The 22,218-nt window shown below is 36.5% G+C and overlaps 1 protein-coding gene across 3 annotated transcripts in view; it reads left to right on the top strand.

Moving 5' to 3' along the window:
- Positions 1–22,218, top strand: part of NFX1 (nuclear transcription factor, X-box binding 1) — a 61,734-nt gene that overhangs the window by 15,915 nt on the left and 23,601 nt on the right. For all 3 annotated transcript variants that reach the window (XM_066992122.1, XM_066992121.1, XM_066992123.1), the window contains exons 4-13: positions 927–1,004; positions 3,246–3,351; positions 6,161–6,232; positions 8,254–8,393; positions 9,473–9,572; positions 9,706–9,923; positions 11,031–11,128; positions 12,242–12,272; positions 14,414–14,496; positions 17,216–17,324. In XM_066992122.1, coding sequence (XP_066848223.1) covers positions 927–1,004; positions 3,246–3,351; positions 6,161–6,232; positions 8,254–8,393; positions 9,473–9,572; positions 9,706–9,923; positions 11,031–11,128; positions 12,242–12,272; positions 14,414–14,496; positions 17,216–17,324 — 1,035 coding nt within the window. The remainder of the gene's footprint in view (positions 1–926; positions 1,005–3,245; positions 3,352–6,160; positions 6,233–8,253; positions 8,394–9,472; positions 9,573–9,705; positions 9,924–11,030; positions 11,129–12,241; positions 12,273–14,413; positions 14,497–17,215; positions 17,325–22,218) is intronic.

Below are 22,218 nucleotides of genomic sequence, written 5' to 3'. Positions count from 1 at the left end.
ATACACCATCTAAATTGATTGGTTAAGAGAAACAGTGAGGGCTAATCGGCTTATATTGATATAACCAATTTGTGTCCAATAACGCTTTCACAAATGTCATCACAGGACATGGTTTAGTGATGGTACTCATTATGTCAGGTTGGTGGTTGGACTCGATGATCTTGAATGTCTTTTCCAACCTAAATGATTATTTGTTCCTAGCCAGATAGGTACTGAATTTGGAAAACATCGTCATAATGTTGCTTTCCTTACACTGCAGTCAACATCTTCATGAATGTTGTCTTCCTTACACTGAAGTCCTTCCATTGCTACCAACCAACACCTTCCTGAAAAAAAGAAGCAAGAAAACTATTATTTAATAAAATACCAGCTTAAAGAATAGAGTCCATGTCAATAGCTAGGTGTAGTCACCATTTAAATAAAATATATTATTCTCATTTATAGAGCACTAATTTATTCAGGGCATGAAGTGATATGTAACTGGTCTTCTGCAATACATGTAAAATCATAACATGAGACAACGATGAAAAGAAAGTACAGGTGTTGCTTAAGTCTGTGGGTGGTTTTATTTTTCTTGCCCATTTCCCACATTTTAACACTTTTTTTCTCAAATCTTCAGATATGGTGAAGACTGTCAATATTCTGTGAAGTAGATTGTTGTCTTATAACAGGGAACATGATAACAGAAGTACAATTTAAAAAAAAAAATTGTTCTTGCTTCTATATAAAGTATGAGTCTGTCAGGTCAGATGAAGTACCACTGCTGTGTTTATGTTGATACTGTAAAAACTTCCTTTTTGTTAACCTGCTTTCTCACTGCTTACTCTCATATAGTTTCCTATTGTGTTCCTGTACTTATTCTAGGCTCACCAATTAGCTCCTGTAATTACTCCAAGTCACTTTTATCTTTAATTTTTTATCTACAGATGGTAATAGTGGTTGGAGATGTCCGGCTTGTCAGAATGCTTCTACACAAGTTCCTAGAACTTACACTTGTTTCTGTGGTGAGTTTCTTGATGGCTTTCACAAAGAAAAACAGTTCTGTCCTTTTGATTCTTTTTTTTTTTTTTTAATTCTGTTTTGTTGCACCTTTGCCTACGTCCTTGAAATTTAACCTTGTTTAAAACTACTGATTTTGGAAGGCTGCTGCACAGAAAATCACACCCCTGTATGTTGCTTAAAACATCAAAACAAATCATAATTTATATATGCTTTTATGTAGTTATATAAAAATACTAGAATTGGGCTTCTATCATAAAAGCTTTCCTTCTGTAGGAGGATTGAAATAACCTGTATCTTTTATGTCTGCTTTTGTGGCCAGGATACACCCAGATAATATATAACTCAAGCATACAACTGATGTTACTGTAAGAAAACAAGAGTGACTGTATGAATGTAGCAGTTTTGTTACTTAGGTTTATCAGGGACACATACAGGTTAAATAGAAAAGAGTATTAGGACTATTCAGACTTTTATGTAGGTACATGTTTAATGAAAAAGGTAGGTGAAATTGAGTGGAATATCCACTAAGCCATGGGTATGTGACAAGAAGTGATAAATAAATGATGTTACTTAATTGCATACATGTAGATAGATTGTTTCGGATTTACCCTTCTGAAATTTGTGTTGATTTCATGTAGCTTTCCCTTCCTTCAGTAAACGTGGCACTAGAAATTTTCACCCCACTTCCTACCAAATAGTTTATTTTGGAATAGAGCCAGTCAATGAACTTATCTTAAAGAAACTAAATTTACACTGTAATAGGTAACAATTTTACCTGAGATTCACTTTATCTAAATAGTTGAGTGAGTCAATTAAGAACAATGCAATTTCAGGTTAAGACATTTAGAGTTCTTATTATGACAGTCATTTGAAATGTGTGAAACACTGTTAGTACAGGGTTAATAACTCAGGTAGAATGACTGTTTTGATTCCAGATGAAAGTTTTACCTTTAAGACAGGTCATCCATCTGTTAAATAAGAAAGATTCTGGCTAGGCTAAGTTGATTTGTCTCTAGACTGTTACATAATTTTGAGAGATCTACAGTATGAACCTCAGGTTGTCCACAGGGTCAATATTAGCAGAGCACCATGTTGGAACATAAACCTTTAATCTGTAGATAATTTTACATTGATGATAGATAGGGCATTTGGACTTAACCAGCTGCTTATGCAAGTCTGTCTTGTATTTGTTGCAGAATACTGGATTTCTGTTGAGTGTGGTCAAGCCTTGTGTTTTTTTGTTGTTGGTGGTGGCTTTAATTTTTTTTCCTCTCTATTGCGTGGGGGAAATTGCTGGCTTATTTTTCTTCAGAATCTTCCAATTTTCAGGATTTTCCTGGTGAATAAAGGCCATCCATATTGTGTGTTCATACTTTTCTAACTTGCTACTTACAGTATAGGTGTACTAAAAGAGTCATGTCACTAAAAATACGTTTTCTTGGTGTTCTTAATTGTTGCAGCTCTAATTTGTAATACTAGTTCAGTTGCTCCTCTTGCAGACAGCCAAATTAGGTTTGCCTTTGTGATGAAGTGTGGTAATTAACTTTAACCAGGACAATCATCTCATGCTCTTAGAGCTACAAGATTTGCTAAGAATATGTCAGATCAATTAAAATGTAGTTTCAGTGCTTACCTGAAAGCCTCATCTATTCCATGAGTATAACCTAAAGGATTTAGCACTTCTTGTTCAAGACTTCCTACTGCATTCATGAAAATGTCAACAGTTAAGGTTTATGCAGAAACTGCTTCTTTTTAGGGAAGTCACTTTTATAATTTGCACAGTCATTTCGTGCTGCCCCCATGCTCTATCTCTGTACTAGCTAGATCTTACGTATTGGGAATGGTATCTTATTTTTCTGTGTTGAGGCAGCAAGGGGGTTGCACCTTTTAATTTTCTTACCTACTATGCAGTCCGATCAACTAAAGGGACCTTTTCACTTTCTTGTGTTTTGTTAGTTTAGTTTGATGTCAAATAACAACTACCTAAGTGCCTGCTGAGAGTATAGAAGGAAAGAATCTTCTAGAGCTTGATATTCCTGTGGAATTTACTTTTAAAGATGTTAAGTATATATCTGCAATGAGATTAAAAAAAAAACCCATGAAGTATCCTATGTTATTTTGTTTTTCAAATAAGATTACTCAGTATTGGAAATACATTTTTTTCTTTTTGATCTAATATTTCTCCCAAACTGAATATTATACTCAAGTCAATACACATGTTTTTGACTTTGACCTTTTTTTAGGTAAGGTACACAATCCCGAATGGAATAGAAATGAAATTCCGCATAGCTGTGGGGAGCTTTGTGGAAAGAAGAGACAGAGTTTGGACTGTCCACATCTTTGTAACATGTAAGTAAATGTCATGTGACTATTGAACTTCAGAAAACTTCTGAAGACTGTATTTGAATTCTTTTTGACTGTAGGATATGCCTACAGGTGTATCTGGTATATAGCTCAACTGAAGCTTGAAAGAAACGGAGGCTATATGTGGTTGTGTAAAGTGAATTCATATCAGAGGATGTACAGGAGGTCAGATGCAACAGTTGTATCAACATTTCAATCTTATTATAGGAGCTGAACCAGCTACATAACTTGGTTTCACGAACTTTTGTTGAAGTCAAGAAAATAGTGAATAGAAGTAATTTAAATGTCTCCACCAGAGATTTTAGGTGCCTCTTTTCCTGTAATGGAACTTGTATATCTTAATCTAAATAGTAGTGGTTCTTGATTTGACTGAAGGTCCACTCACTTCTATTCTTTGTTTTTCTTTTTTTTTTTTTTTTTGGCTTGTAAACTGTTGAGGTTTAGAAGGCATTATATGTAATGCCTTTATCTGTTTGTTCAAACCACCAGCCTAATGAAACAAAATCCTTATGGAGATCTCAATCAGTATATGTAACTTGGATTGTTTTTGTTAACATTTATTTGTATAACTCCCTGAAGAGAGGTAAAGACCAATTTTATTTTCAGTTTTGGATGTTTTCCTTAGGTCTTTTTTAGCAGTGTGGTTGTAATATTGTATCCACAAGATTAACAGCATGAGGCCAGCTTTTTCAATATACAAACGTTTACTAGTCAGAAAAATTGTGTTGTTCTTAGTGTATCTGTCTCCATCTGACATACATGAAGATAAGTCTGTAATGACAGACTTATCAACAGCCTTGAGAGCATTTGAAAAAAGATCTTACAAAGGCAGTAACTGAAACTTTCTCTCTGTTCTCTGTACTGGTTTAAGCCTAGATGTCTGGTTTTCCTTCGTAGGTCTTTGGTGCTGTAGTCTTCTTCACAACAGTTGCAGAAAGTCTTTTGGGGCTCTGTTGTCAAATCTAATACTTCTACTGTCAGGCAGATATAAGTTTAATTTTTCTTATGTCTAGCTGCATTTATCATCACAACCTTTATGGTATGCCAGTTCTCTAGAATAGCATATAACTGCAATAGCTTGTGAAAGAAATCATCTGTGCTGAAGACAGAGAATCAAGGTTCAGTAAAAATAAGACTATGAATGCACTGAACAGAACTTAATACTGAGGTCTTTGGCATCTGTTTTTTTTTTGTTTTCTGTTTATTTTGTAACACAGTTGTTTGTGTTTTGGTTTTTTTTTGGCTCTGTCCCTTAAAACACACTAAAACACTGAGGTATCATCAGTCTTTATCATCTAAAGAAAATTTTCTGCAATTTCTCTGTGTACCTGTGTAAAAGGGTTAAATGAATTTTGAATCTCTCTTAACTCTTAAGTATTGGTTAAGTAAGTTCTGTAGTCTGTAGCTTCTGCATAAACCTAATACCAGAGCTACTTGTTAGAGAAGTAGTGTGTGACTGCATACGTCTACAGGGATCCATAAAGAATACTTATTTTTAAAGTCAGAAGTTTGGTTTCAAATGACTGGTTTTGGCATTACTAGAGTTCTGTTTGTAGTAATAAAATGACACAGTCTCATTTAAAACTACCTCAGAAATGCACATTAGCAAAACTTGTAGACATGGAAATTAACTATGTGGTACTTTCCTGACAGTAGGTCAGAAGGAGGCTTGCTATAAAGCTGCAGTCTCTTATTACAGATAAGAATAAAGACAGATCACTGTTGATGAACTTCTGATATGACTCAGTTATATTGCTCTTGACTATGACAAGAGATGTACTGTTTTGTCCTTGCATAGTGACTGTACTTGGGGAATTTGGTAATTGTGCTGTAATTGGGTAGTCTGCTGATGTTTTTTTCAGTGTTTTTGTTTGGCTTGTTTTGTTTTTTTTTTCTCTTTTGGGGTGACTTTTTTGTGTTTTAAAATAGGACATCTGGACTGGCCAGTTCTGGTTTATAAGAACTGCTCTGCATGCAAGTTGCTGTATTTGCAAAAGAAGGGGACTGGGAGCTGGCTAGGGAAAAGCACAGACAAATTAGCTAAGTATAATTTTACAAACCTAGGCTTGTCTGTGCCTTATAGAGCCCTTAAATGTGTGGGGGGACCATCTAGTGTTTCTTGATGTAGGAGGGGAGATCTGCTATTCAAGTAGAGGACTGGCATTTGTGACACACAGGAAATTGCAGTTGCTGATTAGAAAGAAAACTGAGGCAGACTTTCTGCATCTCCCATGTAGGTAATAAACCATTACCTTATACGAGGGGAACAGCAGCTCTTATTGGCAGAGTTAGAAATGTTGAACCTAATGGCATGTGCATTTCTTACTGAGTTGAAAGATAAAGCCACCAAGGAAAAGAAGAAACTTCATAGAAAAGTTTTGGTTTAATTGTTGATCAGTGAAGAAAGAAAACGCGTTAATGGTTTGGGCATGTAATGTTTGAGGAATGAACACAGTTGAATTGATGCATGCCTGTTGCTGAAGTGTAAAATGCTAAATATATAAGTAGCAACATTACTATTAATTTGACAGGAATATGAAGCTTTTCCTTCAACATCATTGTATTAAAGTGTTTGAGACTTTTACAACTGTAGCCATCTCGATTATTTTTACATGAGTTAAAGTGCTTTAATGTCCTGCAGGAGTAAAGGCTTCATGTATGATGTTTTCAGAATGTACTGCTCCATAAAAAAAAAGTCTGTATTTTTGGGTCACTGTGGTTTATTTCTGTAGGAGTGTCATGAAGTTTGAGTTAATTGTGCAATTCTGTTTGCTTTTTATGACTTATTTTTAAGCCTGTGCCATCCAGGACCTTGTCCTTCATGCCCAGCCTTTGTGACAAAGACATGTGAATGTGGACAAACAAGGTAGAAAATTTTCGTTATATAAACAAAAGCTTATGTAATAATAGTTCATTAAAAGTTTATATAATGCTTTTTCTGTATTATAGTCTATTTAAGGTTTATGTTATATAGTTTCTTCTGAGTTTCAGCTTTTATTTATGTGCTAAAATCAGTTGGAGAAGTTTATATTAAAAGAAAAAGCTATTATTTTTCATTTTAAGAAAAAAAAAAGTTGGGACATGGAGCAGAGTTGTCCAAGCAATCTGAGTTGATGTGATTTTTTTTTTTGGAGTCACATTCTAGTATTTATTTTCTTTTGTAGGAGACCCAGTGAAAGAAGTAGGAAAAAGTTCACACCTTTTCTGTCCAAATTGAATGTAATTTTGATTTATTCCATTACAGAAATAATTTCAAATATAATGTATACAGTTCTGGGAAGCTGTATGACTAGCAAGAGGGTAGCCTGTAGTATATTCCAGTCTTGAAGTCTGTCTTTTCCTTGCATGTTTGATGCATGTAGTGTCATTGTCAACAGCAAGAACGTACTGCCCATACTTTGTGATCGTTCATGTTCAATTGTTCTCAGACATAGTTATAGCTCCCATAACTGATTCTGTGTAATTAAACGTTTGCCTGTGCTCATTTCAAGAATAAAAACAAAAACCTATTTCAGTGTCAGCATTCTTAGTCTAGAAGTGTTTTACAGGCTTCTACAATTATTTCTGAAAGTTTGGATGTAATATTAAATCACCTTACTTATTTAAAAGAAGGTGCAGTTGTTTCTGTGGAAGTATTTGCAGCTGAAAGCACTTTGTATTCCGTGGAAAATGGATTAATTATAGGTTACTGAATTTAATTTATATGATAAGATTACTTCTTTTTATTCTTGCTATTCCTTGCAATTAACACTTTAACAGATGAAACAACCTTGAACATTATTTTTCCCAAGTGCCACCAGATTGCAGTTTTTTTTATAATACTGCATTTAACATTTAAAACTTGGTTCTAAATAGATTTTGTCATATGTACTGTATCAGCATCCAAGATGCATGGCACCTCAGACTTCAAGATGTTTTAAAGTTGCTATTTCACATACGCATTTTACAGTTACTGTGTAAGATAAGTTTGTTAGCAGGCCAGAACGGAAAACAGTGTCCGTTTATTCCCCCCCACGCACATACTTTTTTCTTCTTTTCTGGATTTCAGCTCTGCTTATTTTATTTTTGACGTGCACATGAAGTCATTAATGCTATCAAGACATTTGATTTGATCTCTTTGGTATTACTTTAAAAAAATATATCTCTCTTTCTGGAGAAGCCTTACAATGTCTTTTGGTCATATGTTATTAATCCAAGAAGACTCAAATGGGTAAAGTCAGTTGTTGCAACTGTATCAAGACTAAGAAACGTTTAAGCTTTAGAGCCATAATATTTTAAAATAAAATGCAGTTTATGTCAATAACCTTTGCAAGCATCCTATACAAAAAATAACAGAAAAAAAAAGATAAGATGTATTAAAGTAAGAAAAAGATTGCAGGGGGTTGTTGTACCTTTTCTCAATTAAGTGACTGCAGTCGATGTGAGATGAATTCAGGCCACGCTGAACTGGACAGGGAATAGTATTGTTCTTTAATTGCAAAAAGTGTTTCTATAGATTGCTGACTCACTATTAACGCCCATACCACTATATTCGTTATGCTCAGTGGACTTAAGAACATATATGCTATCGGGAAGATGTCTGTAATAAAAATATCTGCTCTTTTGGCCAAATGCATAACCATACTTCAGGTTCAAGTTAAAGGGTTTGCTTTTTTCCTTTTTGTTGAGAGAAAATTCTGTAGACTTGCTACTGTTATAGTGACATGCTTTATTAAAAAAAAAAAAAAACTCAAATGGGACAAATGGGGTAATGTTTCCTAACAGTTCTTTAATAAGTTATGTGCCTTTTCAAAGGCTTTGTCATTTTACTGAAACAGTATTTTGCTTTTTAATAAATATTCTATAGTTTTAAGGTAGCTAACAGACTGTGATATCATTCTTCTGCAGTCATTCAGTTCGTTGTGGCCAATCAACAAAAATTCATTGTTCTAATGTATGTGGAAATACTTTAAACTGTGGTAAGCACAGCTGTACCCAGGTGTGCCATGCAGGAAAATGTTCGCCTTGCCAGCTAACAGTACAGCAAGGTAAGTAACAGAATGCCTTTCGCATATCCACTCATGATATGCATACTAAGAAAACAAGAGGGGCGGAAAAAACAGTACCAAGAAGCAAGTGATTTACCTAAAAAAAAAAAAAAAAAGAAAAAGAAAAAAAAATAAATTGGTAGAATGTGTAAAAATTGTAAAAGTTGTCAGAATCGCTATTTATTTAACTAGGAATATAGACACGATTAGAAGAATTTTGAACTACAAGAATGATGGTTAGGTTGCTAGAGCACCCTCTCTATGAGGATGGGTGGAACTAGACTCTGTTAGATTTAGAAGTCTTAGGAGGGACTAAAGCGTTTCAAGAGTTGATAGGAGGTAATCAAAAAGACAGAGCCAGGCTGTGCATGGTAGGAGGACAAGGCAGTAGGCTAAATTGAGGTGTTGTAGCTGGTTATAGAGATTTTTTTTTTCTTGAAAACTTTTTTTTTGAGACCCAACTGGGTAAAACTGTGAGTAATGTGATCTTATCACTGACTCAGCTTTAAGTAAGACCTTGGACTGTCTGACCCCTGAGAGCCCGTTCAACCTGAATTATCCTATGATTCTACTTAATCTTGTGACCTAATTCCAAGATTTAATAGTACATGGAAAAAGAATAGAAAGAATCATAGCATAACACATTTCAACAAACTACTTGTGTTTTGATCTCGAATGGCAATTAAATTGTCCAAGTATGCCTGCCAGTATACGAAAGCAAATAAAATTTTTCGAACAGTTTATGTAGAAAATTGTAAGTCAATTTTCTTGACATTTAAGGTAATACTTAACTTGGTACGTATATGTGTACTGCTTTAATAAATAAGCTTTTTGTGTGAATAGAGCTTTCCATTCAGCTTTTTTTCTCCTTGCCAAAACAAATAAAAGAGGAATTCCATCCTCTGTAGGACTGAGAAATCTCTGTTGCTGAATTAAATCTAAAGAAGAGCAACTTCATTGTACTTCTGAAAACTGACTGATAAGTTTCCCAGATTTTCCTTTTTGTATTTGTTGTATTGCTGTGTTTTGTCACTGATACTTTCTTATGTTGTTTTCTGTGGAATATTGCTTTCTTTTAGTGTGTTACTGTGGAAGCAACTTTAAAGAAGTATTGTGTGGGACAAAGGAAGAATTCTCTGATGGATTTGGGAATTTCTCATGCCAGAATACATGTGGCAAGTAAGGTCACTGTAATTTAGACTTTTGAAAAGAAAAAAGGTCATTTTACTCACACTCAATGATCATGTCATTCTTAGGTAGTTCGCCTTTTTCATTTTATTTGTTTTTATTGTTATTTTTGTTGTTTTTCCAGAAAATTAAATTGTGGGAGGCACAACTGTACACAAATATGCCATCCTCAGCCTTGCCAGCTCTGTCCACGACTTCCACAAGTAGTGTATCGCTGTCCCTGTGGTCAGACTCCTCTCAGCAAGTTACTGGAACTAGGATGTGTTGAACGTAAAATATGCACAGATCCTATCCCGTCATGTGGAAAAACATGTGGCAAACCTCTTTCTTGTGGTAGCTATGGTAATTAGATCTTTCTCCATCAGAATATTCTGAATTCTCATTTAAAAAAAAGTAACTTCTGTTTCATTTCTGAAATATTTTATTAGTGATTTGGGTATTAACAAATTGAGTGAGAGAGACTGTGTTTGTTCAAAGTTATACTTTAAAATGAGTAAATGTATTTGTCTAGAAGCCATTAAACAAAATTTAAACACTAGTTATTGTTATGTGGACTTCTGTATTGGTAGAGGAAAAGAGTGGTAGGAATTTCCAACAAGTAATATTTTCTGAGGTCTCTTAAAAGCCCACCTTAAGTCTTCGTGGTTCATGTGAAGATTAGTAGAGAAGAATTATTTTGATTTGTTCAGAAGCCTCTAATAAGTACTCATTTACTGTGGCCACAAAATGAAACATGGCACTAGGCGATTGGAAGGAAGAAGTTATGTGGAAATTGAAGCAAATTGGTACTTCAGTGAGTGCATTAGGTTACTGAAGTATATTTAACTGTGAGATTGTATGAAGTGCTCTAATTTTTGTAAGGCCACTTATTTAGTCATAAATTGCTACACTTGTAGAGAATAGAGAGTCTCGTGCTGAAAAAATAAGGGCTTGTTAATGATTGATCCATTCAGTCTGTCTAAAGACCACGACTGGAAAGGGAATGGGTAATTTACATTTTACTGGAATTTCAGTTACCTTCGTATTTCACTTACTAGGTTATGCATGGTAAGTCATCCCTTTGGGATGAAAAGGAAGAAAAATGTGTATATTTAAAATTCCTGGAACTTGTGTAAGGATATTATCACGCAGGGTTTTTTCTTTATGCATTAATGAAACACAACAAATATGTATACATTTTCAATGTTAATTGTTGATCTGAAACTTTAGTCTATATATTCAGTATTATAGAGTTGAAAATAATGGCAATGTAATGCCACAATACATAAAACAATGTATTGTAAAGTCCTTAAACTTTTTATGCCTGTTTGACTGAAAATGTTATTTTTTAGAAACCCCACTGCACATAAGCATAGTATTTGTGACCTGTGATGCTCCTAATAAACTCCCAGTTCCTGACCATGTAATTTATTTCTTTAATTTTTAATCTTTGTATTTTCACTTTGATAGAGTTCCTTCATACATGTGAAAGCCTTTGCCATGAAGGAGAGTGTAAACCATGTTCTCAAACATCCAATATTTATTGTAGGTGTGGCTTCAAAAAAAAGGTGAGCACATGTAAAGCTTGACCATGGAAGCAGGTAGTCTTTGGTGTGTTTTGATGTTGTTGTGGAGAAAAAGGAGCTGAAGTGGTTGAGGAAAAGGAAGCTAAAAATGTGCTGTGCTCTGTAGTTGCAAGAGTCTGCATTGTGTTAGATCTGATAAACATATATTAACTAGATTATACTGTGAAGTGGTAACTTACCATGGCAACTTACCCAGGCAGTTACACAGTGGTAACTTACACAGGCAACTTACCGTGAACACTGTTTTTTTGGAAGGATTTTTGTAGCATTTACGTAGAATTTTCTTTGTTTAAGGTGGCTGTAAAGCCCCATACTGTCCTGCAGTATTTATATGGCACAAAGAATGATAGTTTTGCCAAGAGTAATGTAAACTGGGAGAAAGGTAGTCTAAAATACTAAGCTAACTACAGCTGTATAGCAATAAATAGATTGTAGATTTGTTGAAATATTTTGAGAGATTATCAGTTTTTATTGGTGTCCTTTCTTAGTACATTTATGTAAGGACCCAGCAGATTCTCAGCAACTGTGATATAATAATTAATATATTTTTAAACTGGGCTACAGTGTGTAACCATGGCTTTGAAATCTTTGGGTACTATTTCAGGAGCCTTTTATTTTCATGTTGAAGTCTTTATCTACATAAAAAATTTTCAGTTGTGAGAGTTGACTTTTTTTGAATCAAGTCAGACTTGCATTTTGTGGGACAGTTTGTCAAAGTACAAGTTTGTGTGTTTTATTAGTACTCTCTAGAAGAGCTCTTTTGCTGTCCTCCATGCAGGTTTCTGGTTTCATAGGACAATCCTGTTCCTATTACTTCACAGCGTTACCTACTGAATTAAGTGAGGAATACTAAACTACAAGTTCTTGTTGGTGTTGAATCTATAAGGAAAAAAATATAGGTCAAGATTAAAAGTGAAAATTAAAATGTGATATAATGCATAATTTTTTTTCCAATTTTTGTTCCTTTCTCCTGTACAAATGTGTTATGCTCATGAAAACTTTTTTCTGTATCACATGTGACTAGGTGCTTTCTAGATGAGTGAGTTTCAATTGTTTCATTTGTTCTAATGTAATTGTTCCCTGTTTGTTTTCTAGGAAGTCCCATGTGCTCTGCTCAGGAATAAAGGTATTATAATATGTTAAATATGTAATATGATTTTTTTTCAAAGTTTAAAAAATGAGATGCAGTTCATATTAATTTTGGTTTTGATTCAAGAAGTTGGCAAGTATCTGATCAATACTGCTGCTTTTATCATTACTTCTATGTCAAGTTGGTCATTTCTTGGGGTGCTGCTAAATGTCTTTCCCTTCTATCCATCTGTTAAACAAGGAAAGATTTTCCACACTGTTTGATCTTGAACATTCCAAGCAAGCTCTATTTCAATTTGAACAGTTTCTTTCTATTCAACAGGTTGCCCCCTGGCATCCTGCACGTCTTTGCATCATCTTGTACAGCTTGGATACAAAGTAATGATGCTTCTCTGTTCTTGTCCAAATTCCTGTAGAAATGGAAGCTTTCATTCTGCTTCATAGTTGTATGTTGCTGGTCTTCATATAGGAGCTCAGTAGAGGGTTTGAATTTGGCACTTAGGGTATTCTGGATGTAGCATCTCAAAATTCAGCTCAATGAGGGTGAATTTGAAGAGAACCACTTCATAGAAGAGTTTCTCCATGGAAGTGGTGCTGTCTGGAAAAGCACAAACCTACATCAAAGTGAGAGAGGAGGTTGTTTTTGATATATTTTGTTATTAGAAGTGTTAGTATCTTCATGTTCACTTTAAGATAAATGTTAAGCAAATCTCAGAAACAAGCAGACTGTTAATCTTCATTTTTCGGTTTCTGACACTGATCTTGTATCTCTGCAGTACGTTTTTATCTTGGATTTTTTTTTCTATTACAGAATTTTAGATGGTGTAACTTCTGAGCTAATTTGAGTTTTTCTGATATTCTGTTCAGTTCCAGTTGTCTGGGATTTTCCTTAGCTGTTTGCTCTTCTCTGTCTTGATATACTGTCTCCAGTTTTTCATTCTCAAATTTTGATAGACTGTGTTTTATGTTAAATGGACTTTTTTTTTAAAAAAAAAAAAAGCTCCTGAAATCTGTTCTGAAAGCTCTTTGGCCTTCAACCAAAGGAGGAGTTGATCAGTTTACCTTTGTATCAAACTAAAGAATCTGACTAAGATTATTTTGTCAGCATCACTGACTGGAACTCCTTGAGAATGGCCTTGCAGGTTGGATTACAGCAGCATTTCATGCAAAGGGCATTGCTAGGGCTGATAAATATAAATAGGTAAAGATGTCACAGTCTTGCTCTATGTAGAATTACTGCACTATTGCTTCACGAACACCAAATGGCCAGTCATAGGGAGCACTCTGTTATCTGCTGATCTTGCAGGTGATCAAGAGAGGTCATTTTAGAGGAGGGAAATGAAAGGAAGGATGGATGGATGTTTCCAGCCATTCCCACCACTCCAGACATCACCCCACTCGTGGAAGAAAGCTAGGAGACCTGGAACACTAGTTTAACTACACCACAGTAGTAATCCTCTGTATCTAGCTGAGCTACTGTGGAAGGAGGTCACTAAATGTTGTCTTTGTTGCATTTCCTGTCTTTTGTGATGGTTGTTGGCTATCCAGAACGGTGAGGATACTTGCTTGGAGAAGTCATAGCAATTGGCCACACATGCAAAACCTAATCTTTATGCTATCTAACCTTTAAAGCTCTTGAAGAATCTCAATATAGGGAAACTGTTTACTTGATGGACTCCTATCATACTGAGGTACTTATTTACAGGATAGTAATATGTATATTTCCTAATTTGAGCTTTTGGCTATGAAGGCTTTACTCTTCAGAATTCAGAAGTAATTACTCATGTTACCTGTAGATGGTGATAAAATTTCTGTAGTGCCAGTTTCATCACCATATCAGCAGTAGTTGTATTTAGCTGATATTTTTACTCTTATACCAATTTGAGCAGTCTTAAACTGTATTTGTGATACTTCAGTGTATCAGGGTATCCTATTTTGTGTGTTCTGTTTGCAGATTTTATGGTATAAAGAGTAATGTGAAATAAACTAGTCTCACTTATTCTGCGTTCTAAAATCCTTTTGAATAAGTGATTAATTTTTTGCATGCTGACTTACTCTGCATTACTGTCTTTTAGACCAGGTCTTGTAACAGCCTTAGCATAATATTGTGACTGCAGCTTTTGTTCTCAGCATGAGAAAAAGCAAGTCATGACTTATGTCTTTTTTTTTCTGTAATAGCTGCTATTACATTCATGTGTGACAAGCGATGCAACAAAAAAAGATCATGTGGACGACACAAGTGTAATGAAGTTTGCTGTGTGGTAAGTGCCTGTGTGGTTTTATAAAACTCTTCATGGTAAACTATGTTTGGTTTTGTTGTGAAGTGGAAAGACTTCTTTGCTTTTGCATCCTTGCATTTTTGTGCATCTTCCCTATTTCCAGTATTAGTCGTGCTCCAAATGTTTGTGCGCGCACTTACTCTGCAGCATTTATTTTATGTGTATCTTTTTAATTGCAAAAACACATTCCATGCAAATGCAGTAGAGGTGCTTTTTGTTGGTCCAGTGATTCCAGGGAAAATGGACAAGGGAGAGATCATTTAATACAAGAACTATAAGCTGTGATGCAGCTAAGTCTTAGCGAAATCAACTTTAAAAATTGTGCATCCCTGCTGTAATGAATAACTGTATAGATCAGGCCTAAGCTATTTTTTGCACTACACAGTTCTGAAAATTAGAGAATCAGAATGATTGAGGATGTTGGAAGGGACCTCTCGAGGTCATCTGGTCCAACCCCACTGCTTGAGCAGGGCCACCTAGAGCTACTTAGCCAGGACCATGTCCAGAAAGCTTCTGAATAGCTCCAAGGAAGGAAACTTCACAGATGCTCTGGGCATCCTGAGCCAGTGACCCATCAACCGCACAGTGAAGAAGCGTTTGCTAATGTTCATAGGGAACCTTCTCAGTGTCTCAGTTTGTGCCCATTGCCTCTTGTCTTGGCACTGGATACTGCTGAAAAGAGTCTAGCTCTGTGTTCTTTACACCCTATCTTTGCATCACTGTTGTTGGCAAAAATAAGTATCATAAGGCTTTGGCTCAGATGTACCTGGAAGGAGCAGTTGTCAGCAGTGTAATTTTGATGAATGTTTAAATAGCAAAATGAGAAGGCTTGGTGTGCCTAGCCATTTTTTTCTCCTTTGGATATTTATTTTCCTTTCCACATTAGAGTTTCAAAGCTGAATTTACTATTTAAATATCGGTGTACCTGGTAGTTCCTATAGCTTCCTTTTTGTTGTTGTTGTTTTTAAGTGTTTACTAATGTTCAGAGGGAACCTCCTGTGTCTCAATTTGTGCTCATTGCCTCTTGTCCTGTCACTGGGCACCACTGATATTTATTCTTAATCATCAACTTCATACAGTATGTGGCTTAGTAAAACACCTTGTTTAATGGCTCTTCATTCAATTTAGCTTGCTGAAAATACGAAACTTCTTCGACTATTTTATAGAAATACAGGCTGAAATCTAGCTGTAGATGTTTCCTTTCTCTTGGGAGTTTTGTGTATGTACATGTAGCCACATAAGCCATTGTTAGTAACTGATTATTGTACTTGTGTATGTATTCTTCTGTTTCTTGTCTTGGCAGACAGAGATCAGTTTTAGTTAGTAGAATTTACCACTTCTCTGGTAAACATCACTGCAGTAAAGGCTGCCTTTGACTTTCCTATTCCAAACCACACCCTTTTTGTTGCTGGTGAGTATGAGGTCAACCAGAGCACCTCCCCTCATTGGCTTCTCTGCCACTTGAATGAGGAAATTATCAACACACTCCAGGAACCTTCTGATTGCTTATGTCATGCTATTTTGTACCGCCAGCAGATACCAGTGTTCAGGAGGTCCTCCCTGAGGACCAAGGCCTGTGAATGTGAGGTTATTCCTGTGTGTCTGCATAGGGTCTCATCCACTTGTTCTTCCCAGTCAGGTGTGCTGTAAGACACCTGCTATAATGTCACCTTTACTTCTCTTCCCTATAAATCTAACCCACAACCTTTCAGTTGTCCTAGTGCATCCTCAAGCAGAGCTCCATGTACTCTAGCTGCTCTGTCACACAAAGTACAACTCCTCCTTGTCTCTCCTGCCTGCCCATCCTAAGAAGTCTGTATCCCTTCATTGCAATATTCCAACCACTGGAACCATCCATGATCCCAACAAGATTATAGCCCTGCAACTGCATGTAGGTCTCTATTTCGTCCCCTTTATTCACCAGTGCGTGTACTTCAGGGAGGTATCCCAACATATTAAGTTCCCAGAAAGGATTTGAGGGATTTCTTGTAGGCACTTCCTGGTTTACATGGAAGTGCTGGGGTGACCCTGCTTCAGCCCCTTTTTTGTTGATCGTTATACCTTCCTGTCACATCACCCTATGCCAATTTCTTGTCAACCTTGTCTGTCACTCCCTCACAGGGTTGATGCATTACTCTCTCCCTCCCCCATCATTAGTTTAGGCTCCTATTGGCAAAAATTCCTATTGGATCATGTCTCTCCCAAGTAGATACTGATTTGCAAACAAAGTCCCATGATCACAGAACCCAAAACCCTGATACCAGCACTAGTTCTGCAGCCAGTTATTGAACTCTCCTTTTAGTGCCTTTCTCACACCCATTCTCCTTCACCAGCAGGAACAGTACCTGAGCCCACATACGCTTCAGTACTGCTCCCAGAGCTCTGTAGTTGCTTCTGATCCTGTCCAGGTTGCCCTGGCATTTATCACTTGTGATGACATGGAATAGCAGTAGGCAATAGTATTAAGAAGCACTCCCTTCACAATATCCAAGATTAAGGTCTGCAGCAGGCAGAAAACCTCTGTAGTTGATTTGTCACCTCAACAGATGTGTGCCTCTTTGCCCTGCTGCAGAAACTCACCCATTACAATGACTCGTTATTTCTTCCTCATGATTTTGCAATTGCTGTATTATGACCTCACAGAGAAACCCATGGATTTTATAGCTTAATTCTAATTTTTTTTTTTTTTGCCTTCCTCTAGGATACGGAGCATAAGTGTTCTTTGGTTTGTGGTCGCAAACTCAACTGTGGGCTTCATAGATGCGAAGAACCTTGTCATCGGGGCAGTTGTCAAACCTGCTGGCAAACAAGTGTGTTAAGTACAACAGTGCATTATTTTTTATATATTATAGAAATGTATTTGCTTCATTGGTCGGAGGTAGACATAGCATCTGGTCAGAATTTATCAGAATCTGAAGATCTGCAGTTTATTCTCATTGTTATGTCTTTTCATAGAAAAGAAAGTTACTTTGTAGATGAGTTTAGTAACTGGATTTTAATAGTTAAAAATGAACTACAATAAAATATATTCAGTTATATATCCAGCAATCGCTTAAATTTTGAGGAATCATGCAAGGAAAATAAAAGTTTAGAAAGCATTTCTAAGTAAAGCGAACTCTTTTGTTCAACAATGAAATAACTTGTATAGTTCCTGGAATATGTAACAGAAACTGTTTAGGTGCTTAGAATCGAACTTTCCCAACTTGATAGTCCAGTGATCTTTCTCTAGAAAGGACCATCTGAAGAAGTAAGAGATGTCAGTTGTGTGTCTTAGGCTTTCTGGTCATGTACCAGATGGTGAAATTACTACAGAATTGCTACAAATAGATTGACAACTATTAGGTACTAATTTCTTATGACTGCTGAAGTATTTGCACGTCTGAGCTGGCGCAGTAGCTTTAAACGTGTGTGTTCTGTTAAAAGCTGTGTTAGTTGAAGACACTAGTTTTCCACAACTGCTTTTCTCCACTTGATGTAGGAAACCATTTGTTGATTATTTCACTTTTTTTTTAATAGGTAGATAATACTAAGTTTTCTGATTTTTGGCCTGAGGCAGACAGAAGAATGCTGTTGTGTTTCCTTCAGCTAGCAGAATCTTTAGATGATCTGGTACATCTTTATATGTGATAACATTTTCATTTTTTTCCCTCAATCTCTTCTAGTACAGTTTTCCCCTTTCTTTATATAGATGTACCGTATCACGTAAATTAAAAACTATTAAATGCAGTCTTTGAAAGTTGGGCAGGAAGAGCCCTTAGTGGATCATTCAACTTGTATCCATGTTTTCACTCAGTAATGCTCTTAAGAAATTCAAAAGTTTTCTTTAAAACCGTCATCATTAAGTCTTTCACCTGCTAATTCTAGATATATTTTTGCATCTGTTTTAATCTAAAATAAAACGGGGGGTGCAGAGTGTTTGTAGAATGGAATATAAATACCTGGAGTTCCACTTAAGCTTTTATAAAGTGTCTTCTGTCTAGTAGCTCTGCAGTCAGTGCAGGACGAAAGTGAGTCTTCTCTCAAACTTGGTGCTATTTTGGAACTGCTCACTGGAATGTGGCAAGGAGGACAGTGAGATGTTGAAAGTGAACTAGACCTCATGACATTGGTGAATAGGAGAAAGGTGTTGTACATTGTAAGGATACTGTTTTAGTTGGAAGCATTTGGCTGCTGTAGTAAATGCATCTCTCCTGTGGCATGTGCACAAGGACATAATCAAAGAACTCAATTTTTATGGAGAACAACTTTTCATGGAAACATCCTGGAAAAGAGAAGGTATCTAGAGCCTCAAATAGCAGTGTAGTCTTTCTTAATAGCCTGTGAATGTGGCATGCATGCATACTCACCTTTCTTTAGAAAGTAAATCTTTTTGTGTCCAAACATTTCTCCTGACAAAGCAAAATAGTAATCTAACAGTCTCACATGTCATGTTGATAACATCTGGTCTAGTTAAATCAGAAGGGTAGGCGTTATTTTTCTTCACTGGATTTCCTGGGTTCAGTCTTCAAGGCCATCAAATTTCTTTCTTTTGCTACTTTATTTTTGAGGATTTTATTTCATTCTCAGACCCAAGATTCAGGTGCCTGTTTTAGCCTGGAGAGACCTAAGAATTGCCTCCCTTATAAATTGTTCCAATGTTGGATGTGATACAAGTGGGTGGTCAGGCTTCAGAGGTTTTTGCTGAACTTTGCAATTAGTGCAGGTGAAACACTTTTCTGAGGTAAAGCACCCTTTTTTGAGTACAGCAAAATCAGTAATCTATTCAAGCAACCAGCTAGCTAGTCATTATCATTTGTCTTAAATCTGTGTTCCTTAAGTCAGAGTCCTGTTCTGAGTCTGTATCTTCAAAAATTTCCCTGCTTTCCCTGGGTGTTGCTCGTTAAGATTTCATAGAATCATAGAATATCCTGAGTTGGAAGGGACCCATAAGGATCATTGAGTCCAATTTTTGGACTATTTCAGAGCCTTATCACTGTGCCTGTGTATTCTGACCCTGTAGCTAATGGGTCCTGCATCTCAGCACTAAGGAAATGGATCACTGGCTCTGATCTACCTATCTAGCCACCACTTTGCAGTTGGGCTGCAGCAACTATGGTATCATCTGCCATGACATTGTCAATTACTCTTGCCACTTCCTGCTTGGAATTCTTGCCCATGCCTCCATCTCCACTATTGGCTTTGGGAATGGTGAGGGATGGTATAAAGATGCAACACTAAAGTGTACTTCCACCTGTGTGGTTCTTTGTGCTTCTCATCTTTTTAGGTCTGTTTCTGTACTAGGGCTTCTTCCATAGAGACCCAGACTTTTTAAGACAGCAGTACATCTCTTGGGGAAAATAAATTATGTCAGCACTGGACGGTTTTTGTTGTTTTTTTCTTTTAAAGGTTGTTAGGTGTTCTGATTTCCCTGTTTGGAGCAGACGTCTAGTAGACGTAGCTAGTTAAGGAACATTCAGTACTGATAAAATTCTTCACATATCAATTCACATCAATAGCAAGCAGCCAGTGTAGTTGTCTAATGGTCAGGTCTTTTAGGGGCCTTTTTATCTGATCCTTCATTTTCCTCAACCAATGAGGGTGTGAGTCTTTGCTTCCAGAAAGGTATAGGGTTTTTAAGGAAGTTTAGTGAGGGACAGCAGAAGCCCTGCTCTTTCCCATGCTTGCAGAAAGTCTGTGGACATTTTGAATCTTCTAACTTTTTCCTACTTCTTTCCTTCCTTCTAACCCTTAACATTTTATTATCCTCCTCCTTCTTGGCTGTTTCTGTAAGGAGATTCAACAACAGAATCTCCTTAGATCAAAACTGTGATCCTTTCTATTAACTGCTCCAATGTAAGACACATGGAAAAAAGGCTGGGACCTGATCAGAGATTTTTACTGACTGAACAGCTATAAGAAACAACTGGGCATAAGAAACTGCTGAATGTAAGGAAAAAAAAAAAAACAAAACACGAAAAGCTAACGAGTTTCAGACAGTACAATGAGGAATGACTGGCTTTCACAGATGTTAAGGTGAGAGGTCACTGAGCTTCAGAGATAATAGGAGGAGGGGAGTACTGGGAACTCTTTTGGGAGAGTTCCAACATTAAGTTATCATGTAATGCTTGTATGACCCAGCTGATAATGCCAGAAATAGCAAACTTGGGTATAGATTTAGAAAAAGTGGGACCAATGGGGACAAAATATTGCGGTAGATCATTTATGTAGAATAAGACAAGTAGACAAAAGGAGGAATCAAGATGAATGGAGTGGGAATGGAAGTACATGCATGGGAGAATGGAGAGAAAGGAAGATAAAAGGTAGCAGTTGCATGTAAGAAGCTGCTGGTCAGTGCACTGAGTGAAACCTGTGCACCTGATGACCACTATCAGTCCTATCCTAGAAAAAAGAGTATCTTTCAGTGTACTCTCATCCTATTCTGTGTGAGAGATTTAAATGTCAGCAACTGGAGGCTGTGGACTATGGCAGCATGTAGTCTCTGCTAACAACTGGAGAGGCAATGGTATATGAGAAGTCTGTATGCCAGCAGCTGGAGAAGGGGATCAAAAATTATAGGGGCCCCTCAGTCTGGGTGCCAGTACCTGAAGAGACCTCAGTGTATGTGGTGTATGTGCTTGACTCCATTGTTAAAATAGTTTGAGTCCTCTGTGTGCCTGTGCATGTACGTGTAACTTGCTAATGACCTTCAAGCCGGACTGGCTGTTAAGCAGGGGGTAGATCTGCTTCTGGAAAGACCCAGGATGTCAGCCAGTGACTTGATTGTGTCTGGGTATGTATATTAGGCAAAGATCCATGAACGTGGCATGCATGTGAATTTAGAGCGTCTACGTTTGTATGTTCACTAGTGAACTTTAATCCTGATGAGCTGGAGAGGAGGAAGAGGACTTGGCTATTGATTTATCTGTTTATGGAAATGTTGATATTTAGTAGGCTCTGTGTTAGTCTGTGTGTCTGGTAATGTTACTGTTGTGTATATAGTGTGTCTGTCTCTGGGACATTTGCTCAGTCTTGCTACTGGGTGGACCTGTATATGGTTTTAAACGGGTTTGGCTTTAGTGGAATCTTGGGAAGGAGTAATCCCCTGGTTCCCAGAATCCACTGGATTCAGCAGCTAGTTTAATGCATACATCTTCTCTTCAGCTTGGAATTGTTATCTTCAATTTTATTGGCCTATTATTCTATTATATCCTTCTACCTTCTCTCTTACTGTTCTTTCTGATCCACTATCTCTTTATTCCTTTATAGATCAATTATATTCTCTTTTTGTTCTCTCATCTCTTTCTATATGACTTCTGATACTTGCATTTTCTCTTACTATCCTGTTTTTCTAAAGATTTGTAATAACTGAAGTTTGCATTACAATCAGTGTCCTCAGTTTCTTCAAACTCCGAAAAACAGCAGTGAACTGGTTAAATTTTGGGAATGTTAAGTGTTGTTGGGATGGTGTATGAAATGATTTCCTTTGTTTACTTTATGAATGAGATTTGGAATCTTGTGATAAGAGTTTAAAAATCTGCTTCCAAAATAAGGGAAGTAAAAAAAAAAAAGGAGAAAAACTGTATTTGAAAGTTGCTTTTGAAGTATTTGGACGGGTTCATAAGCTGGTTAAGAGTATCCATGTAGTGTTAAATGACATGAAGTATACAGAAGAGATTCTAGACTGAAGTCTACAGTGCGGTGCCCTTTCGGTAATTTATCTGAAAT

The sequence above is a fragment of the Anser cygnoides genome, chromosome 2, assembly GCF_040182565.1.
Source record: "Anser cygnoides isolate HZ-2024a breed goose chromosome 2, Taihu_goose_T2T_genome, whole genome shotgun sequence".
Lineage (NCBI taxonomy): Eukaryota > Metazoa > Chordata > Aves > Anseriformes > Anatidae > Anser > Anser cygnoides.
Note: the sequence above shows the minus strand (reverse complement) of the source record. Positions and strands in the feature narration are given on the sequence as shown.